We start from the raw sequence: 27,503 nt of genomic DNA on the forward strand, positions 1-27,503 counted from the left end.
AGATTTATTATTTGAACATGTGTCATGTGTCAGACAGAGAGAAACACAGGCATATAAGAATAAGGCTACATGAGAGAAGGTCTTCATTCTAGATTTCTCTATTCCCCATTATCTATCTTCTCACCTCATCATGCTAGATGTAAATGGTTTCTGGGTTTCTCCTCCCTTACCCCATAATCTCTATGTTTCCTCCTTCCTCTCAACCCCTCATCATGCCTTAATGCTTCTCCGTGTTTCTCTGAAGTGGTGCAGTAAGATCTAGCTTATATACATCACATACAGACTTACAACTTCCATGTAAGGTAACAAACATGTTGCTTTGAGCTTCTTAAAATTGGAACGTATATGTCATTTGTACACGTCACCTCCATATTAAGAACTATCCTTGTTGTTTACTTTGGTGATATGCTTGCATCAGTGGAAACATTCCTTTCCCTCTAAAGAACATGTTACATAGTACACATACCTCCAAGCAAAATATAGCTCTACCAGCTCTCTGCTCAGTACACATGTACAAACATAGTCTGACTTCACAAAATACATTATGAAATTATAAAGAAAATTAATAAAGAAAAATAATACTAAAAAATATCATTAAACAGTCAATTTTCAGTCTTCAGTCCCTCCACTGGAACTACGACAGTCAGTTCCACACCTTCACTCCACCAGTGGCCACCTAATGAAGCGATAGTGAGGAAAAGGAAAAGCAGACCAAAGAAAGATACGATAGAAAAACAAAATAAACAAAATAAAGATACAATGGAAACAAAAGGAAAACACAAAACAAAAAAACACAAAGGAAAACAAAACAAACAAATGACCCCAACCCATGGTATGTCCCCGTATACTATGTGTCTTTAACATCTATGTGTAAGCATCTAAAATTAACCCCAATCATCTAAGAAAAGAAAAATTAATAAGTCTTCACCGATGCCTTGACTCGTTAAGTAAGTACTTAACTACTTCAAGTTCCCGGCTCCAAAATAATAAACTAAAATAAACGTTGATGTTAAAGGATCCTATCCCTTAGGGTTGAAAATCAGTAAGCGGGTGTTCATTGTTTGTGAGGTTGTGTTTTGTAAGTAATGTAGAATGTGTAAAATCTCTTATTTCACTCCTTATGTCCCATTCTCGGATCTACCCATTTGTTATCAAAGGAGCATTTCTAAAGTTATCTTTAATTTAAATAATGAATGAATTGATCCCCTATTATCCAGACCTCTCTTGAGTTAGCAAAAACAATCTTCATCTTTAACAACACCATGTCTTGTAATTGTCCAAATGCCATGTCTAATGATCTGCAAAAGTGAAAACTATGGTAGACATAATAATTCACATATGATTCAGGATCTAATACTTTAGACAATGTTGTCCATAAGGCAAATAACATTATATTTCTAAAATAAATGAACAATGTTTGTTTTAATCTCCACAGAACTAATGACAATCACCCTCATGGTCTCGGCTAGTTCTTGAAAACTCTTTCCCATCGGCTCTTTTGTAAATAATCTCCTTTCCTCAGGGTGTTCCCCCTGACATAGTTATATCAAGTTATGACACTTGTCACATCCAAGGAATGCGGTTTCTGGTGATCAGGCATTGGAGAGCTCACATTTTTGGGCAGACAACCCTCAATGATGCTGTTGGCCTAACAAACATCTGCTCAACCATACCCATCTCACATAAACACCCCCCTTCAGGGTTGGTGCCCAGTGGCGGTGACACCCTGCCTAGGAAGTCCTCCGTTGGCCATTAGAGAATCTTGCCTGTCTTTGAGAAATCACCTCATGCTCACTGTAACCGCTCTTTCCCATTAGGAAATTTTAACAGGTATGTTCTGGAGCTCAGGAAAGTTCATTCAAGAGCCATCAGAGCCATTTGGAATGCCTAATAGTGTAAACATGGAGACAAAATTAATGACAGTATTTAATCACCAAAATCCATTCGACATCTTCAAACATCAACATATCAATGCTGAGTTTATACTTGGTGAATCTAGTTATTACAACCGTCCATTAAATGCAATGTTCTGTTACATCAATAACCGGTACCATCCGCCCTGTTCATGGTGAAGACAAAGATGAGACAAAGAAGTTACTGGTCATGGGATAAACAAATAAAAATTCTCACCTCTATCATTCAAGGTAGATTATCATTCTTAAAACATTTACTCCCAATTGAATGTATCATTTCTTTTAAAATCTCTGTGTCTATAATCTCCAACTGAGACACTGTGCTGTACTATGAATAGCTTGTTACTTATGCCACAGGCTCAAATATCAGAATCTAACTGACTTTGAATGAGAGAAAGACTCTGAGAGAAAGTCCAGAATGCCTCAGAGTAATTCTGCATTTTCATAACTTTTTATAATTTCATTTTACTAACTTTTTACTCTGACTTAGTCAGAAATGACATGTTTTCAAATAAACATCTTCATTATATTTTAATTGTTTCCTATATATTTTCCAACTCACATTCTTTTGGAGTCATTATGTATAATTTTCATCAGCTTGTACTTGTCAATTAACTATACAACTATTATCATAGATCTTTCCTCAAAGTAATTCCTAAACTTTAATCTTATGATCTTATTTTTTATCTCTTGTTCTTTTTAGACAAAAACTTAAATTTTGTAATGTTAAACAATTATTTACTTTTAAACCCACATTAACACCAGAAATTTCTGTTCAAAAGCTTAGCTTGTTTCTGTTCTTCTCTTCAAATACCCCGAAGATAATGTTTTGCTATACAATTACTTTCGGTCATTTTACCACTCTCTGTGTTTACTAGAGAAGCAACAGGCTTTCTATTTATATCTCTGTGTGTCTGTCTAAAGGAGGGTATAGATTCCAAAGGAAGGGGCTGCTACTCCCTTCTCACTCAGTTATCTTTTTCCCTCCTTTTCAGTTTAACTCAAATCAGTTTCTTTTTTCTTCTTTCTTTTTATTTTTTTATCTCAGATTAATTTATTTTAATTTTCTTTTTATTTAAGTTTAATTCAGATTAGTATCCTCAAATATTTGAACAGCTTTACGGTCAAAATCAAAATTGCCCACGATTCTAGCTCCTATTTTCATTGATACCCTTCTTAGGGTTCAATCCTCTGCGTATTTAAACGTTTTAGGGTTTCTTTGTATCTCTATATACTGCACTGAGCTAACCCGGAGCACAGACCCGCCACTTTAAACCGCTATAAATCACCGCTTGTCACACTATCCTCGTTCCCTTCTGAAACGATTCTTCGGTGTGTTGGAAATATGTAGAGATTTTTCTGCCATCGTTTTTACAGTCTCATCATAGTCCAACCACCTCCCAGTCATAACAAGCTAATTGCTAAATCGCTTTACAGCTAATTCTAAATATTCGACTAAATGGTCTTCTTTCTAAAAAAGATCCATCTCCATCCCAGCATATCAAATAGTTTTAGAGGTTTACTTTTCAGAGAAACTCAAATAAGTCAAATTAAATTGAATAACTTAATTTAATTAAATTTTCCTTAATTTTAATTGTTTTAATTTATGTCTGACACATATATTCTTTGGCAATACATCTGGTACTTAAAATAACACAGTTCTTTTAAGCAGTTTCAGTCAATGTCTCAAATCATCAGGCAGACTTAAAACTTTTTAGAAAAGAAAAAGTCTTACCTGGAATGACTGAGACAAACGCCTGACGATGCAATCCTGTTCGTGACGCCAAACTAGATTCTAAAAATCATGCTTCCCCCATAATTGTTGAATCACGGAAGCTACACCTGATATATTGCCAAGAGATTTATTATTTGAACATGTGTCATGTGTCAGACAGAGAGAAACACAGGCATATAAGAATAAGGCTACATGAGAGAAGGTCTTCATTCTAGATTTCTCTATTCCCCATTATCTATCTTCTCACCTCATCATGCTAGATGTAAATGGTTTCTGGGTTTCTCCTCCCTTACCCCATAATCTCTATGTTTCCTCCTTCCTCTCAACCCCTCATCATGCCTTAATGCTTCTCCGTGTTTCTCTGAAGTGGTGCAGTAAGATCTAGCTTATATACATCACATACAGACTTACAACTTCCATGTAAGGTAACAAACATGTTGCTTTGAGCTTCTTAAAATTGGAACGTATATGTCATTTGTACACGTCACCTCCATATTAAGAACTATCCTTGTTGTTTACTTTGGTGATATGCTTGCATCAGTGGAAACATTCCTTTCCCTCTAAAGAACATGTTACATAGTACACATACCTCCAAGCAAAATATAGCTCTACCAGCTCTCTGCTCAGTACACATGTACAAACATAGTCTGACTTCACAAAATACATTATGAAATTATAAAGAAAATTAATAAAGAAAAATAATACTAAAAAATATCATTAAACAGTCAATTTTCAGTCTTCATAGGTGACGTAACTAATTCCCAGTGTCTGTTGCAATGGCTTTACATTTTCTTCCAAATTCTGTGGACATCTCAGCGCAAATTGTTAGATGAGCACATCGTAGAGAAAGAGTTTTTAGCCAGACAAAATCCCCTTGCCTTTCCTGATAGGTATGAAAGATACAGATTTTCTGCGGAAGGAATTTCTTATCTTTGCGAACTTCTTGAGCCGCACATAAAGAATTTAACACGTCGAATTCATTACTGTACCGCAAATGGTATTGTGTTGCGTTTTTTTGCAAGTGGTGCCTACATACTTGCACGATCGGTGATGCACAGAATCTAGGGGTTTGTCGAACTATTCGCAAGGTGGTCCTCGCTCTGCAGGAGTAATAGTTTCATTTATAATGTTCCCCGGACATATATCGAACATGTCCATAAAAGAGGGCTTTTATAAAATTGCGGGTAAGATATATTGATAGGGTGACATCACATGAACAAGTATTATTATTTTTTTCAAAAAGCTAATTTCACAAATGTACTACAGTACATGTTAAGAATTGTTTTAAAATATTTTTTTATTTTTTATTATTCGGTTAATCTTATGAATTCCCTAGAGTCATTGGAGCAATAGCCTGCACACATGTTGCAATCTCCACTTCTCTAGAACATTAGGAAGATTATGTTAATAGAAAGTCCTTTCACCCTTAATGTTCAGGTAGAGATGATGTGAGCATGTGAAATTATTATTTTCTGTGAGATGAATCTTTAAATTAATAGTAACATTAACAGATATAACAATGATCTACTTTCTGTGAGTCTGTGTTGTGTCAGCACTTTGAGGAAAGCAAGTTAAATTTGGTACAGTACAAAACACTGTTAATTTGCAACCTACAAAATAACCATCATGATGACCCTCAGACAGGGCCACTTGACCACCCAGCTGGTGCAGGTGTAGATGCAATCACCATACAATATTACACTTAATAAAAGCACATTGAAACTGCAGATAGGTCTCAAACTTTTTATTGGTTTTGTGGGATGGGGGGAAGAAAGAGACAAGATAAAGTTGCATTAATAAATATTCATGCTAAAGTGTTACTTGGTTAAATAAGTTCACATACAGTTTAATCCAGCTGTTTGATCTCCAGTTTATTTATTTTTTAAACGTGGAGCCTCCTCAGCTCACAGTCAGGCTCCTTTAGTGTGCAGTCTCTATAGGCTCATTTTGTGTGCAGTCTAGCTCTATAGGCTCCTTTTGTAAAGGGCCCTGACTGAGTCTGTTTACACCTGAAACATAATTCCACCACAAACAAGTTTACAAGTTTCCACCACAATTATTACAAGTTTTCTGGAGGCTAATCAACTCACAAAAAGTTCCTTGACAAACACCTGTAATTTATGTCAATGGTTTTAAATCCTTACCTTGTCCACATTTCTTCTGAAGCCTGTTGAGGTAGAGGCTTCCGTTTCTGGGACAGGTTGTGAAAAATCCTACAATAAAAGAGATGTGTAAGGGCCAGTCCCTGTTTTATGCCACACATTCAAATGTTTGCCTTAATAAAAAGCCCAGTGCATTCACCTCAGCAACTGTCTCAGAACACAGACAGAGTGTCTTCATCATTTCCTCCACCCTAAAAAATAAAAGTAGGCCAATATAAAGCATAACTGTTATAAATTCAATTCAATTCAATTCAAGTTTATTTGTATAGCGCTTTTCACAATACACATTGTTTCAAAGCAGCTTTACAGAAAATGCATTTCAAAAATATACATACAAAAATACAGTTAGTTAATCATGAAATTTAGGGCATAACATATCGCCGGCGTTGGGTCGTCTCTTCACAGGCGTCGAGTCGTCTCATCACAGGCGTTGGGGCATCTGAAGTCTCCATGAGAGGCTGGATACTAACTGGAGCTGACAAACTCTATTTGAGTTATCTCGGGACAGGCGTCCCGAGATAACAACAAAAAAAGGCAGATGGGAAATAATTAGCGTAGCTGCTGTTCTTAATGCGAATGCATTTGATCTGATTTAACTGTAGTATAAAAGGTATGAGATGCATCATGTGAATGCTTGGCTAAAGAGATGCGTCTTTAATCTAGTTTTAAACTGGGAGACTGAGTCTGAGCCTCGGACAGTATCAGGAAGGCTATTCCAGAGTTTAGGAGCTAGATGTGAAAACGCCCTCCCTCCTTTAGTGGACTTAGATATCCTAGGTACGACCAGAAGCCTCGAATTTAGCGATCTTAAAGAGCGCGATGGAATATATGGCGATAGAAGATCTCTTAAATATACAGGAGCTAAACCATTTAGGGCTTTATAGGTCAGTAACAATACTTTGTAATTGATACGGAACTTAATAGGTAACCAGTGTAGAGATGATAAAATTGGTGTTATATGATCATATTTTCTTGACCTAGTAAGAACTCTAGCAGCTGCATTTTGGACTAACTGTAGCTTGTTTACTGAGGATGCAGGACAACCAGCTAATAGAGCATTACAGTAATCTAGTCTCGAGGTCATGAATGCATGAACTAACTTTTCTGCATCAGAAACTGATAGCATATTACGTAGCTTAGCAATGTTTCTAAGGTGGAAAAAGGCTGTTCTTGTGACATTTGAAATATGATTTTCAAAAGACAAGTTGCGGTCTAGTATAACACCCAGGTCTTTTACTGTAGAGGATAAAGTAACAGGACGTCCATCTAGATTAAGGTTGTATTGTAAGAGGTTTTGTGGGCAGTTTTTTGGACCAATCAGTAATACCTCCGTTTTATCTGAATTTAATAGAAGAAAATTACACGTCATCCAATATTTTATATCTTTAACACACTCTGTCATTTTAGATAATTTAGTGTTATCATCTGGTCTAGATGAAATATATAATTGAGTGTCATCAGCATAACAGTGGAAACTTATTCCATGTTTTCTTATAATATTACCAAGTGGCAGCATATAAATTGAGAATAGCAGGGGGCCTAATACAGATCCCTGTGGCACTCCATAATTTACTGATGTTATCTTTGATTTTTCCCCATTTAAATGGACAAAATGGTAACGGTCTGATAGGTACGATCTAAACCAGCTTAATGCCTGTCCCTGAACACCAGTGTAATTTTGAAGTCGATCTAAGAGTATTTTATGATCTATAGTGTCAAACGCAGCACTAAGATCGAGTAAAACTAGTATTGAGATACAGCCTTGGTCAGAAGCTAAAAGTAAATCATTTGTAATTTTAACCAGCGCAGTTTCTGTGCTATGATGTGGCCTGAATCCTGACTGAAACTTTTCATAGATATCGTTTTCTTGCAAGAAAGAGCACAATTGAGCGGACACAACTTTTTCTAGTATTTTAGACATAAATGGAAGATTTGAAATGGGTCTGTAATTTGCTAGGTTATTTGGATCTAATTGTGGTTTCTTAATAAGAGGTTTTATAACTGCCAGCTTGAATGTTTTTGGAACATGTCCTAAAGATAGAGACGAGTTAATAATATTGAGAAGAGGCTCTTCCACTACAGGTAACACTTCTTTCAGTAGTTTAGTGGGTATTGGATCTAATAAACATGTTGTTGGTTTAGATGCAGTTATAAGTTTATTTAGCTCTTCCTGTCCTATAGTTGTAAAGCGCTGTAGTTGTTCTTGAGGGGCGATAATTGAGGCTGAATCATAAGACGCTGTCAAAGATTGTACATTTACAATTGTGTTTCTGATGCTTTCTATTTTCTCAGTGAAGAAATTCATGAAATCATTACTATTAAAATGTAACGGAATATTTTGTTCAGGTGATGTCTGTTTATTTGTTAATCTAGCCACGGTGTTAAATAAAAACCTTGGATTGTTTTGGTTATTTTCTATTAGTTTGCGTAGATGCTCAGACCTGGCTGCTTTTAGAGCCTTTTTATAACGTGACATACTGTCTTTCCACGCGATTCTAAAGACCTCTAAATTAGTTTGTTTCCATTTGCGCTCTAAGTTACGAGTTTCTCTCTTGATAACATGCGTAGCACTGTTGTACCATGGTGCTTTAGTTTTCTCTCTAACCTTTTTTAATCTAATTGGTGCAACAGTTTCTAATGTACTAGAGAAAATGGTGCTCATACTGCTAGTCATTTCCTCTAGTTCCTCTGTTTGTTTGGGTTCACTGAGGAGCGGAGATAGATCAGGTAAGCTATTCAAGAATCTATCTATAGTAGTTGGAAGGATTGTTCTGCCTGGTCGATAACGTGGAGCAACATGGCACATTTCAGCCGTACGTAGTATGCAAGTTACCATGTAATGATCAGTGATATCATCACTTTGCGGTATAATATCTATATCGGTTGGATCGGTTCCATATGATATAATTAAATCTAGAGTATGATTAAGACGATGAGTGGGACCACTAACGTTTTGCTTGACCCCAAAGGAGTTTAATAAATCTGTAAACGCAGCTCCTAACGCATCATTTGTGTTATCAACGTGTATGTTGAAATCTCCAACAATTATTGCCTTATCGGCATTGACCAATAGATCTGAGAGAAAATCTGCAAACTCTTTTAGGAAATCAGCGTAAGGCCCTGGCGGTCTATATACGGTAGCCAAGGCTAGAGATAATAGGGATTTCTTTCTTACATCTAGGAGCGTAACATTTAGAACAAGTACTTCAAACGAATTAAACCTGTGGCCTGTTTTCTGAGTAACATTAAGAATATCTCTATAGATTGTTGCAACACCGCCGCCACGACCAATCAGACGGGGCTCATGCTTATAACCGTATCCTGGTGGAGTGGACTCATTAAGACCGAAATAATCATTTGGTTTAAGCCAGGTTTCAGTAAGGCAGAGTACATCAAAGCTATTATCAGTGACCATTTCATTTACAATAACCGCCTTAGGTGTAAGCGATCTAATGTTTAGAAGACCTAGCTTTAGAAATTGTTTTTGTTCACTAATATTGAGATTTTCTGGTTTAATCACAATTAGATTTTTCTTAGATCCTGCAGTAGATTTATTGTTTGGCCTCACTAAACGAGGAATAGACACAGTTTCTATATAGTGTTCTACACTGGTACTTATATCAATTAATTTGGGACAGCAAAGAATGTGATTTGGACTTTGACTTACTAGTCATATGGTGTGTAACGTCTTGGAGATGTTGTCCGACAGAACAGCCGCTCCGATTCTGCTGGGGTGCAGGCCATCAGCACGGTAGAGCCTAGGTCGCTCCCAAAACAGATTCCAATTATTTACAAAGAGCAGTCTCTGTTCATTACACCATGACATCAACCATTCATTTAGTGCAAACAATCTACTGAACCTTTCTTGTCCTTGTCGGTACGTGGGAAGCGGTCCAGACACGACGATCTTTGCTTCAGGCGATGTTCTGCGTACCGTCTCGATCAGGCTCCTGTAGTCCCTCTTCAGAACCTCCGTCTGCCGCAGCCTGATGTCGTTCACCCCCGCGTGCAGCACGACAGCTCCGACGCGCTCGTCACCGTTCAGGATCTCGGGGACCTGCGCAGCGACATCGAGAACACGAGCACCAGGAAAGCAGTGAGTGCGCACCATACCTTTACCTGAGGTAGCGCGGACATGCCGGACCATGGAACTGCCGATGATCACAGCGTCGTCGCGTTCCGTCTCGCGAAGAGGGGAGAAGCGGTTCCGGGTGGAGATCTCGAAGACCGGGAGGGGCGGAGAGGTCCTTGCTCTGGTCCTGGCTCGTGTCTTCCGCTGTGGCATCATCCAGGGTCCATGGTGCTGTGTCGGTGTCGGGGTAAACGAAACCAGGGGTGCTCGGGTCCTGTGCAGAGAAATACACGGAGTAGAGGAGGCCGGAGTCGAAAAGTTACTAACCACTGACTTGTGAGCATCGGCGCGTGATGCTTCAAGCGCTGATCGTCGGTCTCGCAGCTCGGCCTGCCTCCCCAGCAGATCACGGATCTGCTTCTCCACGGACTCCAGCTCCAACCGCACCGAATGCAGCTCAAACGTGTCCTCACCTGCACTCAGAGGTAGACACACATCCGATATATTCGCCATTATGACAGATGAACAATAAATTAGCAGTGATGCTACCAATATCACTACTAATTTAGGACTGAAATCATGGATAGAACCCGTATCCTTCCAGTGATTCGAGTGTAAATAAGACGGTTGATAGGCGAGACCACGCGTGCAAATGCTAGCGGGCTAACTTAACGTTAGAGATAGTAACGGAAGTTCGGAATATTGGATATAACCAGCGATATCAAAGCAATCCGATTGTTTTTTATAGAGAGTAACGTTAGTATCGGAGATATGTTCACATGCTCACAAACTAACAGTTAAGCAATTCGAAACACAAACTCCAAACACAACCAAAGCGGTTCGAACACAGACACAAACTTCAAAAACAAACAAGTGATTCGAAGCACAAGCACAAACTTCAAACACAAACAGAGCGATTTCAGTGATTCGAGTGTAAATAATACGGTCGATAGGCGAGGCCACGCGTGCAATGCTAGCGGGCTATCGTTAGAGATAGTAACGGAAATTCGGAAAGTTGGATATAACTAGCGATATCAAAGCAATCCGATTGTTTTTTATAGAGAGTAGTATCGGAGATATGTTCACACGCTCACAAACTAACGTTAACAGTTAAGCGATTCGAACACAAACTCCAAACACAACCAAAGCGGTTCGACCACAGACACAAACTTCAAACACAACAAGCGATTCGAAGCACAAGCACAAACACAAACTTCACACACCACAAGCGATTCGAAGCACAAGCACAAACACAAACTTCAAACACAACAAGCGATTAGAAGCACAAGCACAAACACAAACTTCAAACACAACAAGCGATTAGAAGCACAAACACAAACTCCAACACAAACAGAGCGATTTCAGTGATTCGAGTGTAAATAAGACGGTCGATAGGCGAGGCCACGCGAGCAATGCTAGCGGGCTATCGTTAGAGATAGTAACGGAAGTTCGGAAAGTTGGATATAACTAGCGATATCAAAGCAATCCGATTGTTTTTTATAGAGAGTAGTATCGGAGATATGTTCACACGCTGGAAAAATAGAAAATGCTCGTTTCTAAATTAGTGTAAAGAACAAAATCAACGATTTATGAATCAAGTCGACGGAGCTTCAAACACAAACACAGCGCTCACTCGCGACGCATGCGCAGAATGTGTGTAATCTATTAGACACATAAAGCAGGTTATGTTTCTGGTGTTCTGTCTGCTGCATACTGACCTCTGTGTGGGAGACTGTGTGTGTGTGCTGGCTTATGTGGTTATGTGTAAATACTTGCTACTTTGAATTATATTTTTATATGTTGTCTTTATCTGCTGCCAAGAACGTTTGGAGTTGCATCTAAAAATCAATTAATTTTAATCTTTATTAGTAGCTATATACATGCACATTTTTATATATTATAAAAATATAGGCTATATTTCACACACACATACATTCATAGCCTACATATATACATAATTTTACATTAATATAGAACGTAGCCTATTTGTTTAGCTTACATATTAACGCAATCAGCAATCTTTCTCCAACAGTCTTCTCTTGCTTTGGCAGCAGAGACCGTATTGTTTCGAGCTTGTAATAGGCTACATATTTAAATTAATCGTAATTCTGAATGATTATCTCTTGCTCCTCCGCGGAAAAAATATATCGCTCTCACTCTCTCCATATCGAACGCGATTGGTTGTTCGGTGCCAACGTCACTTTGGTATGTGCACGCGCTCGTGGATTAATCATAGCTTATGATCAAAGCCTGAGTTGACAGAGAAAGTTGATGAGCTGTGTCATGGTACCAATAAAGCCTGATTGCATCGGTTTGGTTTTGTCAACTCAAAACTAATCCTGTAACCCCGAGTTTGTTTCAGCTACCTTCATGGTACAGGCCCCAGGACTTTGCTCTTATTTAGATTAAGTTGTATAATTTAGAAGATCACCACACATTTTCAGAGACACGATGTGCCTTTGTGGTCCATGACGTAGCATAAGTAAAGTTTGTCTTGAATGAATATTTCATTTTACTTGTCTTAATTCTAAGCATGATCTTACTTTTTCTACGTTAGCTATGATCTATTGCACGTATAATATATATATTAGGGCTGTCAATCGATTAAAAAATTTAATGGCGATTAATCGCATGCTTGCCATGAGTTAACTTGCGATTAATCGCACCTTTTTTATTTGTTCTAAATGTACCTTAAATTAATACTTTTCAAGTTTGTAATACTCTAATCATTATGGGCATGGATAAATATGGATGCTTTATGCAAATGTATGTTTAATATTGAAACCATAGTCAACATAGAGCATGAAGACGAGACATGTTTCAAAGGTCATAGATGTTTTTCAAAGAACTTGTTCATGTCTATTAGACACATAAAGAAAGAATAAAGAAATACCAGGTTCCCATTACTTCTCTTTCTTTGCACTGAGCAATTTACTTAAACAAACATGTTTAGATTTTTGCATGACAGGCCAGCTCTTCTGAAAATGCTAAATGTACATTTATTATTTATTATTACATTAGTTTGTCTCTCTCTGTGCCCATTTTGATGAAGCTAAATTCTCAATAAAACTGTTTTCATTGGTATATTTTATTGTTTCTGTTGTCAAACAACGGAATGAATATGAAATAGTGACTGAAACGCGACCCATTAAACATAACCAGCTCTCCCTTCCAAGATGTTAATCTGCACAACAATCCTGATAATCGAGCCGTCGTCTGATGAAATCAAATACACATAAGATAAAGACAATATCTGTGCTGTGATTTCTGCTAAGTGCATGTAAAATTAGAGAAGCAACATAATATCTGTGTTTAACTGAATTAAAGCGCTGCTCCTCTCTACCGCGCGAGACGCAGAGAGAGAGAGAGAGAGAGAGAGAGAGAGAGAGAGAGAGAGAGAGAGAGAGAGAGAGAGAGAGAGAGAGAGAGAGAGAGAGAGAGAGAGAGAGAGAGAGAGAGAGAGAGAGAGGTGCGCGCGTGCTGGGAGAGCACCGGCGATTCTCAGAAACTAAAGGTTTGGGCGCTTTATTGAAGAGAAAAAAATCGCTAAAGGTGTCTGCAATGTCGCTAAGTTGGCAACACGGTGTATCTCCATTTCTCCAACTAGGGGTTGGGCCACGGGTCAAATTGAAAATACGCACTGCGTTAATCGCCCGTTAAAAAAAATAGTGCCGTTAATATGATGTTGCGTTAACGCCTAATTAACGCGTTAACTTTGACAGCCCTAATATATATATATATATATATATATATATATATATATATATATATATATATATTAGGGCTGTCCGTTAAACGCGTTATTAACGGCGTTAACGCAAACCCATTTTAACGGCGTCAATTTTTTTATCGCGAGATTAACGCCTAGCAAACTATGTAGTTTTTTTCACATGCTTTTGCAACAACTAGTAACGTTATTAAAGTCGGCATGAAATCAAAATTGACCCTATTTACTTTGTTAGCGGATATTACTAGTCTTGTGGTGAACAATTAATCCGTGCAAATTAATACAAGGGAAAAAATTGTTTGCCGAAGTTATCTTTAATCAAAGTCTGAAAAGTTACTTCCGGGTCTGGAATGGTTATTTTTCTGATGACGTAGGCTTGACGACTTGGGTTGGTTAATCGCTTAACCACTCCCCTCAAACCGTTACTCTGCTATGGGCGAGAGATGTAGAGGAGGAGCGCTAAAGTAAAACCCTGCCCTCTGTTCAATATTCAGTTTCACTCGGAAATGCGTCACAACACTTGAGAAAAGTCGTTTGCAATTTCCGGTTCACGCGGACTTTAAAACTACAACACCACAGCGGATCTAGCTAGACCAGAAACAAAACAACAGCACGCCGCACACACTTGTTTCGGCTTGCGAGCCGCCAAAGAGTGGACGAGAAGCGCAGAGCCGAGCCACGTCTAGGACAACTGAGCGCGTCTAGCACATCAGACGCGCACTTTCTCAGTCTATGGCCAGCAATAAAAACGCTGAATGGCGCCGCCGGTGTCTGTACACTCATAGATAATAATGTGTTAGAATTTTAAATACGACCCGCTGCGCGACGCGGCGCTTCTCGTCTGAACGTTACGTTTTGAGTGGATGAATGATGAGCGCGAGACGCCGAAATGGAGGCCAATATAGATTCTGAATGGAAAGTTTACTTTTAAAAAGTTGCCAAATGGTTCAATTGACAAGACCAAAGTAATCTGTGTGTTTTGTCGTTGTGAACTGAGCTATCATCGCAGCACGTCCAGTCTGAAATACCACTTGATAGTCAAGCACACACACAGCTGATGCGTTTCTACGCCCACTCGTCAATATCAGTAACGTTACCTCGTCAGTATTTCTTTCACCCTTTTATTGATGGACAGTGTTACATTGTGTGAGAGATTATTTGCTCCAAGTGAGAATGTTAGTGTGAAATTGAACACATATGCCAATGTTGTTTTCAATAAAAAAATAAAAAAACATTTGCACAAAGCAAGCCGATCCACTTTTCCATGTTGATAAGAGCATTAAAATGAGAAAAAAATAATGGGACAAAAAGAAATCAAGAGACATTTAAGATAAAAATGTGCGATTAATCGCGATTAAATATTTTAATCGTTTGACAGCCCTAATATATATATATATCATTTTTTACTTATCTTGTATCCCCCAAATTATCCTTAATCTGTCTGGAAACACAGGGTGAAACCCCTTTTCTGAGAATATACTATCGGTTATCTACTCAAAATATATGTAGAATTTTAAAATGTTAGCATTTGTTGATGCGACAGTTTGTCTGTTGGCCGCATGAACAGACTTTGGGGAGAGTTGATGATACTATACCAGGAAACATGTCCTTTGACATGGACCTCCTCGATTTTGCAGGCTTTTGTAGGCATTTCCCCCCATCTAGCGGTGAAATTGTATTTATCATTCAAACAAAATAGTGCTCTCTAGCGCCTCGCTTTTCAAATGCGTTTTGCAACTACGGTAGCTATTATGTGCCGAGAAGCTATGCCAACATGTCTTCAAATAGCACTTCATCGAGTTTAACTAGACATTTTCTACCATTATGCTGCCTATATAATAAGTATGATCCTGCATTATGAAGTACCGTGCAGTGCAGCCTTTCAAATTTGCCTCACTGATCTCCTTGTACGCATCAGCTGGTTTCAGTCAGCCGGCTCTGCACGAAAACGTGTTTTGGAAATGCGTTTAGGTAGGCTGGTGCTTTTTGCCCCTCTCTGCTATCATATAAACCTCCATGGACTTACCCGTCCCGTATAAATACAGATAAGATATTCTTTGCTTACGAGGATAAGTCAAATCATTGGCAGAGGTAATTTTACACCAATGAGGACATGTTTATGAATAAAGACGTTGTTTTATAGCTAATAAAATACTTAAAAAACTACACAGTGCACCATTAATTTCAGATGTGTAAATTACAAAACAGCACTTTTCAACCGTGTTAATCTACACATGAGTGGTCTTCAGAAGTCATAACTTCAGGGGTCAATGGGTCTCCTGAGAATATGTAATTTCCCTTAAAAACAAAGATTAAGCTAAATGACACTAGTTTCCACCATTACCCCCAAAATCAAATTGTATTACACTTTTTCAAAGGATAATCTTGCTTTAAAGTTAAAAAAGCATTCCTTTGCTGTGTTCTGACACAATGTAATTAATTACTTTTTCTTTTAAAATGTACTTTTTTATTTCTACTGTACAAAGGTACAATTTCAATTCATTTAATAGAAAGTATAATGTAAAAAAAAATATGATATATGATATGTCTGATGCAATGTTTTTGCAAAGAAATAGGTACTGCAATACTCCAAACAGTTCAACACAATGACATCATTAAGGATGGACAATTGGTGAAAACACAGCATGTGTATGGTAGTTTTCCAGATTTTACCCAAAATCAAATACTGTATTACACTTTTCAAAGGGTAATCTAGCTTTAAAGTTAGAAAAAAGTTAAAACCAAACATATATTCATACCTGTTGTGTTCCGACACAAGACCATTAACTGGTTCTTTTTGTTTTATAAATGGACTTTTCTTATTTCTACAAATATTACCCTAAAAAATATGGACACAATGTTTTTAGGAAAAAGCAGCGTTTTAAAATACAACTAAACCAGATTATTTATTTTTTTGACAGACCTATGGAAATGCATGTTGGTTTCTAAGTTTCAGGCATAGCGCAACCATGCAATGTTCGAGAAAGCTAATATCGGTGTAATCTTTGCGAGGTCTCACCCACAGCGCAAAACTTTGTGTTGGGTGATCCAGGGATAGCTTTACTAAAAGAAAATATTACGGAAGTCATTTTCAAACTGTAATTATACCATATTTTATACCGTGTTGATTTAAAGTATTTGTTTGTTTGTTATTAACTAATACCTTTATTTTTAACTAACACTTCAACATCCAGCACAGAATTAAAGAGATGAATGAGCTAAGGACGTTCTCTGACCCCGAATAAACAGATAATAGAATGTTCACAATCTACAATATACAGTTAAATATTCTCCTACTTAGTATGTGTGTAAATAGCTGTGCTTAAATCTTTAGTGATGCATAGTTCCACACTCTTGTAAAGCCTATGGACTAACTTTAAAACATAAACTTTATACAGAAATCACACTTGTCCAAAACACCAAGATTCAAAAGACCAAATCACCAAGAAAAGAGGGTTGAAATAACAGTTTATAATTAAAGCTGCAAGCAGCGATTGCGGGCCCTGGCCGGTGGCACCGGCACCCTGGTGCCTTTAGGAACTAAAGGCACCGGGTGGCGGTGCCACCGGCTTGGACCCTCCATCGCTGCTTGCAGCTTTAATTATATATATATATATATATATATATATATATTTAAAATATATATATATATATATATATATATATATATATATTATGTAAATTCTTTTTTCCCCCTATTTTTAACATATATATTATTATATATATAATAATAATATATATATTATTAACATTTTTGGATGCTTAACTATTCTTTTTATAGGCTTTGTACTTTGTACACTTTGTACACTATATAGAAAAATCCAATATAGAAAAATTATCCTCTTCAAATGCGCAAAAATGTGCTTGGAAACATCACAGTGGAGCGGTGCTTACTATGAACGGCACAAACTGTACAAATGACTATTTAAACAGAGCAGTGTAATTTTTATATGTAAGGTTGACTATTTTATTATTATATTTTATTAAGGCTATAATGAACATGCTGCGATGTCAAGATTGCAATGCTGGAATGCTGTGTGTGTGTGTGTGTGTGTGTGTGTGTGTGTGTGTGCGTGTGTGTGTGTGTGTGTGTGTGTGTGTGTGTGTGTGAGGCTCGATCGAACAATGGAGACATAAAAACATACTCCGTCATTTTGTTCATACAGACCATCATTCAAAATGCAAAGTGTTTCCTTATATTTGTGTACACTCGCAATGAAACACAACATTGTGCTTTTATTAAACTATAAACTCTTGTCAAACTGTAACCTACAACTGTCACCCAACCAAAATCACACACACACACACACACACACACACACACACACACACACACACATCCCCCCTCCCCTCCCCTCCCCTCCCCACACAGACAGACACACACACACACAGAATGGCAGAGAGACAGAGAGAGAGAGAGAAAATACACATTCAAACCACAATATCTGACTTCCTGTTGGTCGGAGCTAATGACTGTAAATTAGAAAGTTGTCCGGATCGAAGAGAAGAATATACGTACCGAGTTTGGTTACTGTAGGTAAAACTATAACTAAGTTATAACACACTTTATGCATCCTTTTTTAATCATAAATTTGTTTCCTCGCCACGGCCAAACCGTTCGAGATATCAAAAATCCCCTGGCAATTTATCATCCTCCATGTCTTGACTTCATGCTGACCGAGTTTCGTGGTCATCGGATGAATTCTCTAGGAGAAGTGTTTCAAATGCGAGAGCAAGCGTTCTCCAATCAACCCGTAATAGCCGACTTCCTGTTGGGCTGGCGTAAAACTTGACCCAGGGAAAGTTGTTCGGCCCGATTAAATCTATATGTGTACCGAGTTTCATATTAATTCATGCAAGCGTGTTTGATATACGGACAAGTGTTCGAATCCCATTCCAGGGGGCGCTGTCGAGCCCCCCTGCCACGCCCGGGTACCAGCTTCAGCCCGGCCCTAATGGCCGCGGGTTCTGACCTGTGTGCAAAATTTCAAGAGTTTTCGAGCACGTTAAGGCCCTCAAAAGTGCCAGAGATTTTGCACACAGCAGAGAAATGGTTAAACTAAACTAGCCCCCCTCCTCACACCCACACACTCACACACACAGAGGGGCAGAGGGAAAATGCTCCAAACAGTACACATTCAAACCAAAATATCTGACTTCCTGTTGGTCGGAGCTAATGACTGTAAATTAGAAAGTTGTCCGGATCGAAGAGAAGAATATACGTACCGAGTTTGGTTACTGTAGGTAAAACTAATACCCCATTTTTGACTAAAGGTGGCGCTACTGAGCCCCTTACCACACCCGTTTCTGAAACTTCGCACAAGTGTACTAGGCAATAAATGTCAAATGCATGTTGAGTTTCATGCAATTTGAAGCATGTTAAGAGCCTCAAATGCATCCAAAAAGAATATAAAAGTTTAAAGCGTTGCCATGGCGACAGTATTAAAGATATCAATAATCCTTTCACAGGTCTACATCTGTCGTGTGTTTACATTATACAGATGAAGTTTGAAGCAAATCGGGTAAAAATAAGAGGGTGATTTCAAAGCATTTTGAAAGTGACACACTTCCTGCTGCCAGTTGGTGGCGCTATAACTTTGACTCACAATAGTCACATCCATGTGATCGGCCTCTTACAGCGAACACACTGCTGAAGTTTCATCAAGATCAATTAATGTATGCAGAAGTTATAACACACTTCCTGTTTCCAATATTCGCCATAAATTCGTTTCCTCGCCACAGCCAAACCGTTCGAGATATCAAAAATCCCCTCGCAACTTATCATCCTCAATGTCTTGACTTCATGCACACCGAGTTTCGTGGCGATTGGTTGAATCGTCTAGGAGGAGTATTTTAAATTCCATTGCATGTGTTTTTTAAACTACCCCAAATAGCCGACTTCCTGTTGGGCTGGGGTAAAAAGTCAGAGCATGAAGGATATATGAACCGATGAGATCTATAAGTGTACCGAGTTTCATATTATTACATGCAAGCGTGTTTAATTTATGGACCAAGTTTTCGGACCCCGTTCCAGGGGGCGCTGTCGAGCCCCCCTGCCACGCCCGGGTACCAGCTTCAGTCCGGCTCTAATGGCCGCGGGTTCTGACCCGTGTGCAAAGTTTCAAGAGTTTTTGAGCACGTTAAGGCCCCCAAAAGTGGCAAAAACCTTGAAAAAAAAATTATTATTAAGAAGAAGAATAACATTATAAAGAAGAAGAAGAAGAAGAAGAAGAAGAAGAAGAAGAAGAAGAAGAACAAAAAATCCTTAGAAGAACAATAGGGCTCTGCGCCCTTTCAGGGCTTGGGCCCTAAAAAAAACCTTAGAAGAACAATAGGGCTCTGCGCCCTTTCAGGGCTTGGGCCCTAATAAATACACAAAAGTTTGCAAATTATGGTTTTATTACTTCACTAGATTTAGTCATCTTGTTCAGATAGCAGATGTCAACTGTTTCACATTTTGTATGTTGGACCGTATGCGTTTTAGGTGAAGACGTTTCTTTGAGAGCCGTCAACATGCAATGTTTATAGGAATAAATATTATTAACATTTTTGGATGCTAAACTATTCTTTTTATAGGCTTTGTACTTTGTACACTCACATTCCAATATAGAAAAAGTATCCTCTTCAAATGCGCAAAAATGTGCTTGGAAACATCACAGTGGAGCGGTGCTTACTATGAACGGCACAAACTGTACAAATGACTATTTAAACAGAGCAGTGTAATTTTTATATGTAAGGTTGACTATTTTATTATTATATTTTATTAAGGCTATAATGAACATTCTGCGATGTCAAGATTGCAATGCTGGAATGCTGTGTGTGTGTGTGTGTGTGTGTGTGTGTGTGTGTGTGTGTGTGTGTGTGTGTGTGTGTGTGTGTGTGTGTGTGTGTGTGTGTGTGTGTGTGTGTGTGTGTGTGTGTGTGTGTGTGTGTGTGTGTGTGTGTGTGTGTGTGTGTGTGTTTGTGTGTGTGTGTGTGTGTGTGTGTGTGTGTGAGGCTCGATCGAACAATGGAGACATAAAAACATACTCCGTCATTTTGTTCATACAGAACATCATTCAAAATGCAAAGTGTTTCCTTATATTTGTGTACACTCGCAATGAAACACAACATTGTGCTTTTGTTAAACTATAAACTCTTGTCAAACTGTAACCTATAACTGTCACCAAACCAAAATCGCACACACACACACACACACACACATCCCCCCTCCCCTCCCCTCCCCACACAGACAGACACACACACACACACAGAATGGCAGAGAGACAGAGAGAGAGAAAATACACATTCAAACCACAATATCTGACTTCCTGTTGGTCGGAGCTAATGACTGTAAATTAGAAAGTTGTCCGGATCGAAGAGAAGAATATACGAATCGAGTTTGGTTACTGTAGGTAAAACTATAACTAAGTTATAACACACTTTATGCATCCTTTTTTAATCATAAATTTGTTTCCTCGCCACGGCCAAACCGTTCGAGATATCAAAAATCCCCTGGCAATTTATCATCTTCCATGTCTTGACTTCATGCTGACCGAGTTTCGTGGTCATCGGATGAATTCTCTAGGAGAAGTGTTTCAAAATGCGAGAGCAAGCGTTTTCCAATCAACCCGTAATAGCCGACTTCCTGTTGGGCTGGCGTAAAACTTGACCCAGGGAAAGTTGTTCGGCCCGATTAAATCTATATGTGTACCGAGTTTCATATTAATTCATGCAAGCGTGTTTGATATACGGACAAGTGTTCGAATCCCATTCCAGGGATTTTTCCATTGCATACATTGCATTTTTCAATGATTCTCAAATGACTCGATGGATGAATCAGTCTCTCTAAACCCCTCCTATCCGAGAGCCTGCTCCGCTCTGATTGGCCCGATGGCCCAGTCTGTTGAGATCTAGTCAAGTCAAGTCACTTTCATTTATATAGCGCTTTTAACAATACAGATTGTTTCAAATCAGCTTTACAGTAATAATAGGAAATTAATGTAACAGAGATTGTTTTGGAAGATATTTAGAAGAATGTCAGTAACCAGACAGTTTCTGGTTCCCATTGACTTCCATAGTAGGAAAAAAATATACTATGGAAGTTAATGGGAACCAGAAACTGTCTGGTTACTGACATTCCTCTAAATATCTTCCTTTGTGTTCAGCAGAGGAAAGAAATTCATACAGGTTTGAAACAACTTAAGGGTGAGTATATGATGACAGAATTTTCATTTTAAAAGTGCCCATTTTAAAAATGTCTTTTTTAAATGACACTGTGAAGCAGCTAAAACCTACAGGTTCACCATTAGATACTATCCCGGTACGATTATTTAAAAAAGTGTTTAATGTAATGGGTCCGACGCTCTTAAATTTTATAAACAAATGCCGCTGTAGGAGTCGTTCCTGAGTATTTGAAACATGCATCAGTGCAACCCAGACTTAAGAGGCCAAACTTGGATTCCTCCGATTTATCAAATTTTAGACCTAGGAGTTTTTCAGTTAATATTGGTAATTATCGATCTTCCTCTGTAAAGTTGACGTGTGGAATTCCTCAAGGCTCCACACTAGCTCCTATGTTGTTTTCTTTATACATGCTTCCTCTTGGTACTATGTTTAGAAAATATGACTTCGAGTTATCACTGTTATGCAGACGACACACAAATATATTTTCCTCTTAAACATAAAAATAGTTTAGAACAGATGGCTGTCTGCCTTGTGGATGTTAAATCATGGGTGTCTCTGAATTGTTTAAGTCTGAATGAGAGTAAAACTGAGGTTATGGTGTTTACATCTTTAAATGTACAATACTCAACAAATGTAAATCTTGGTGCTCTTGCACCTTAAGTCATATGTCAAAAACTTGGGTGTGGTATTGGATAGTGCACTAAAGCTTGATAGACAGGTCAATCAAGTTGTGAAGTCAAGCTTTTACCAGCTATGAACCCTGGTAAAAATGAAGTCTTTCCTTTCATTCTCAAATTTTGAAAAAGTAATACATGCTTTTATCACTACAAGGCTAGATTATAGCAATTCGCTTCATTTGGGGATTAGTCAATCGTCCATAAACCGCCATCAGATAGTCCAGAATGCTGCTGCCAGAGCTTTGACAGGAGTTTGTAAACGGGAATATATAACTCCTGTCCTTCAGTCACTTTATTTGTTTTTTTTTTCATTCTGTACAGCACATTGGTCAACGGAAGTTGTTTAATTGTGCTTAATAAAAGTGTTTAATTGTGCTTTAAAAATAAAGTGATTGATGGATTGATTTAGATTGATTCACTTCCGTTACAAAGATCATTAGTTATTAACATTAGTTATTAGTCGCTTACACGACACCGTTCTAACAGAAAACCCTTAATGCGCTCCAGCCTGCTCATTTGCACAACAACAGTGCCTGGTGGTGAGCCGAGTCCCAGACCCTCTCGCTCTCTCGGAACCATTAGTCAACCGCAGGGACATCTGATGGTTCTCCCGACCAGGGGAAAAGCGGGGGTTGGTAACCAAGCACGCACTGGAAGGGAGTGAGTCCAGTGGTAGGTTGCCGCAGGGAGTTCTGTGCGTATTCTGCCCAACCCAGGAACTGGTTCCAAGAGTCCTGGTGGCCGTGACAAAAGGTACAGAGGAAACGTCCAATCTCCTGTATCTTCTGTTTCGTCTGCCCGTTCGACTGAAAATGGTAGCCAGAGGAGAGGCTGACGGTCACACCTAGGAGCGAGAAGAAAGCCTTCCAAACCTTGGAGATGAATTGCGGTCCTCTGTCTGACACGATGTCCTCGGGAATTCCATATGCTCTGAAAATATGATTGAACATCAGCTCGGCAGTTTGCATGGCGGTGGGAAGTCCCTTCAGGGGAATTAGATGACATGACTTGGAGAATCTATCGATGATTACTAGAATGCAGGTACAGTGATCGGAGGTAGGTAAGTCAGTTATGAAGTCGACCCCTAGGTGTGACCAGGGTCTGTTGGAAACGGGCAGAGGATGAAGTTTACCGGATGGAAGATGTCGCGGACTCTTCGAGATGGCACATTCCTTGCAACCTCTCACGTACCTTCTGATGTCCGCTGCCATGTTAGGCCACCATGGATGGAGTCTACCTGGGTTCCCCTGTTGTTGGGAAAGGACCGCATCGACCTCAACAACAAAAGGCTTATCTGTATCGGGATGAACCAGGAGGGGAGCGGTGGTGAAAGACTTCTTGAAAATGGACAGTGATCCGGTTGAGTGCGCGGTAGTCTATACAGGGGCGTAAGCCCCCGTCCTTCTTTGCCACAAAAAAAGAAGCTGGAAGCAGCAGGGGAGGTAGACGGATGGCGTGGAGGTAGACTTGAGCTTGAGCTGATGCCACAGGGCGCCGGAGATGAAGTTGCCTGCTGAACCTGAGTCGAGAAGGGTGATGACTGAAATGGTAACATCGACAGCAGTTAAATTCACAATAGTAGATAGTGGTTTAACCCTCTGGGGTCTAAGGTGTTTTTGGGGTCCTTGAGATGTTTTGACATGACCTGATATTTATATTTTTTTCAGTTGCTTATAAACATATTAATGGCAAAGGTGTAATTACACTCTATTTAGCACGAACATGGCTATCATAATATGTGAGCAACATGTATGTACATGTTTGCATTTTTGAGAGAATATTATTTATGCGTGGTTATTCAAAAAACTCAAACTTAAATTGTCTGATATAATAATAATAATAATAATAATAATTCATTACATTTATATAGCGCTTTTCTGGACACTCAAAGCGCTTTACATAGAAGGGGGGAATCTCCTCAACCACCACCAATGTGCAGCATCCACCTGGATGATGCGACGGCAGCCATATTGCGCCAGAACGCCCACCACACACCAGCTTACTGGTGGAGAGGAGACAGTGATGAAGCCAATTAGTATATATATATAGGAGGCCATGATGGACAGAGGCCACTGGGCAAATTTGGCCAGGATGCCGGGGTTACACCCCTACTCTTTCGAAAGACATCCTGGGATTTTTAATGACCACAGAGAGTCAGGACCTCGGTTTAACGTCTCATCCGAAGGACGGAAAGACCTTCGACCAACTTCACATATTCCCACAATACTTTTGACTAATGGATGTTGTCGGCTAAAGTGTTTACTTTAAAATGATCTGAAAATCATCCGGGCTAATCGTTCACATTAAACAATAGATTGATTTAAATTTTGTTAGACACTTTTTGTTTGGAAAGGCAATATGCAGGTGGGCGTGAATGATCCAACAAGGTCATGAATAATGTCCTCATTCACACATGAGGAGACAAAGACCTGCTAATGCTGCATACTAATGAGCATTTCATAGGTGTCACTGAGCCACAAGATAGAATGCAAAGACAACACACACACACATATACACACACACACATACACATACATATATATATATATATAAATAACTACAGAATTGGTTCAGAGTTGGAATCTTGAAAAAAAGTGTATTTTTCCACAAACTGTGTATGCTTGCAAATTGTATAATATCCAAGGTAAACATTTCTAGTAATTGTGCAGTTAATTATCATTCGTATTTTCAGAAGGTTTTGGATTATGTAGGCTATCCTCTCCCCAAATTTGTCACTAATAAAACACAAAAATAATTCAAAGAGATGGCTTATATTGATCTTTTAAGATTTTGTTTGCACCTTGTAAATTAGGTTTTGATGTGGCAGTAAAAACTTTATAATCTATCCAAAACGAAATGTTGTCTTTCATATTTCGTTTGTAACATATTGTCTTTTATAGGCTAATATATTAGGGCATAAATGTTAATTTGAAGTTTAATATGTTGCTTATACAAAGACATTTTATTTCAACGTATTCAGTCGATTTTTACTCATCTCAGTAGGCAATATAGATAGTTTCGTTCACACACAGACACGCGCGAGCTGTAGTAAACAACAACAGCATGTGCCGTTCATTCATTCAAACACAGAAACGCGATTCAAATTTAAACAGTCTTTTGCGGTTTACAGACACCATTTCATATTGCGATTAGAACAAAGCACTTACTGATGATCTGCAGCTGGATCCGTTGTTAGGCTACTCCAGCACGTTTGAGGTAAAATTTCCAGGATTATCGTGATATTATTATTCCTCACAGCATTGTGTTATCCAGCTGTTGTGGGCGTTGACTGGTTTGCATGTGTTGCTTCAGATATGCGTCTGAATAGCGGCGCGCTCTCGATGGGCGTGTCACATTAGCAGAGTAATGAGATGCCAGAACGATAATGAGAACGGCTAATCTCTCTCTCTCTTTATATATAGATTACATAAACAGAGAATATTTCTTTTAGTTTTGAATTAGATAATTTAAAACTACACACTTAAATGATTATAGAGATATATATCTCATGTCTGAGTGAATAGTATTCGCTGAGTTTTGTTTATGTTTATAGACGTGCACTAGAAAAAAAGTTCACGGAGACGGAGAGGCATAAAGCACTCCGTTTACTTTCTTTATTTTACAAAAGCACAATGTTTTATTTCGATTGTAAGTGGACACATAAAAAAATAGACATTTAACAGCTTATTTTTTCATATTAGGAAAAAATTCTTAGGTCTATTTTGCTGCTATGTAAAAAAAAACGAGCAAAACGCGCCCGCGCGTTTGCCGACCTCAGAGGGTTAAGGTTATCAAACGTGGGAATAATAGCACTCACCATGGGACAAAGAGGATGAATGGGACATTTAGCAATTAGATGTTCAGAGGAACCACAATATAGACACAGGTTTTGGGTCATCTATCTATTTCGTTCAGCGCGAGTCAAACGTGCACCATCAATCTGCATGGGTTCATAAGTGGGCTCAGGCGTACTGAAAGATTCAGGTCGACGGAAGGATAGAAGAGTGGATGACTGGGGTAATTGCTAATCGAGACATGATTGCATACGAGTGTCAACGCGAGTGGAGAGTTGGATGAAGCATTCTAGCCCAATGGAATCCTTGTAGGCAGCGAGCTGTACTCGTATGCGAGGGTTCAGACCCTGACGGTATATGGTGAGTAAGGATAGTTCATTACACCCACTAACGGCCACTAGTGTACGGAATTGCAGGGCATATTCACTCACAGACTTGGAACCTTGTTTTAACTGATAAAGTTGCTCACCAATCGATGAATCTCAGGTGGGCGTCCCAAAACCACCCTGAAATGAGCGAGGAAACTGGTGAGAGATTGGAGTATGGAACTTTTCTGAGACCAGAGTGATTCGCCCCAGCGCAATGCTTTGCCATTCAACTGTGAAATTATAAACTTTAGCTCGGTTGTTCTGATACAAGTGAGGTTGCATCTCAAAAATCAGTGAGCATTGTAGAATAAAACCATTGCAATCCTCCGCCGATCCAGAGAAGGGTGTCGGTTGAGCCATGGGACTGGTAATAACTGGTGGTGAAGTAATGAAGATGGCAGAAGCGGACGCTGTGGATGGTGCTTGTGGAGCGAAAGCTGGTGCCTGACTGACATCTGCCTCGATGTTTTGGAAGGGTTCCGGGGAGCTCATGCTGGTGTTTGTTGGTCCGGTATTCTGTTACAAGACAGAAGGGACTGACACAAGGATCCATATAAATGTATTATTTATTCAACAACAGGTGAAAGATCGGCAGTGCAGGTGAAGATCTGTAGTAGAGTGAATATCCAGATGATAGAATCAGAAGGACACTGTTTGAATACTTGCAGAATGGAGATCGGAATGGAGATTCACTTGAAATAACGGAGACACAGGATGGTTCACCGGAGACCTGGATAAGCGAGGAAGACTCGAATGAATCTCAGGGTAACTGGTAAGTAGAATTGATGTCCTTAGTAGAGATCACAGAGTAAACATCTTGATCCAAACGATACCGGACAAAGACTGAGAGTGAAGGTGAGGTTTAAATGCTGAGGTGATTGCAGTGCTG

The 27,503-nt window shown here is 38.9% G+C and overlaps 1 protein-coding gene across 3 annotated transcripts in view; it reads left to right on the forward strand.

Moving 5' to 3' along the window:
- The window catches only part of fkbp10a (FKBP prolyl isomerase 10a), a 150,438-nt gene that overhangs the window by 121,464 nt on the left and 1,471 nt on the right, over positions 1-27,503 (forward strand). For 2 of the 3 annotated variants that reach the window (XM_079590008.1, XM_079590007.1), the window contains exon 10: positions 27,283-27,386. The exons of the other annotated variant lie outside the window; for it this stretch is intronic. In XM_079590008.1, the coding sequence (XP_079446134.1) occupies positions 27,283-27,386 (104 nt within the window). The remainder of the gene's footprint in view (positions 1-27,282; positions 27,387-27,503) is intronic. 3 annotated transcript variants of the gene reach the window in all.

Source organism: Phoxinus phoxinus (assembly GCF_949152265.1).
Source record: "Phoxinus phoxinus genome assembly, chromosome: 19".
NCBI classification, from domain to species: Eukaryota; Metazoa; Chordata; class Actinopteri; order Cypriniformes; family Leuciscidae; genus Phoxinus; species Phoxinus phoxinus.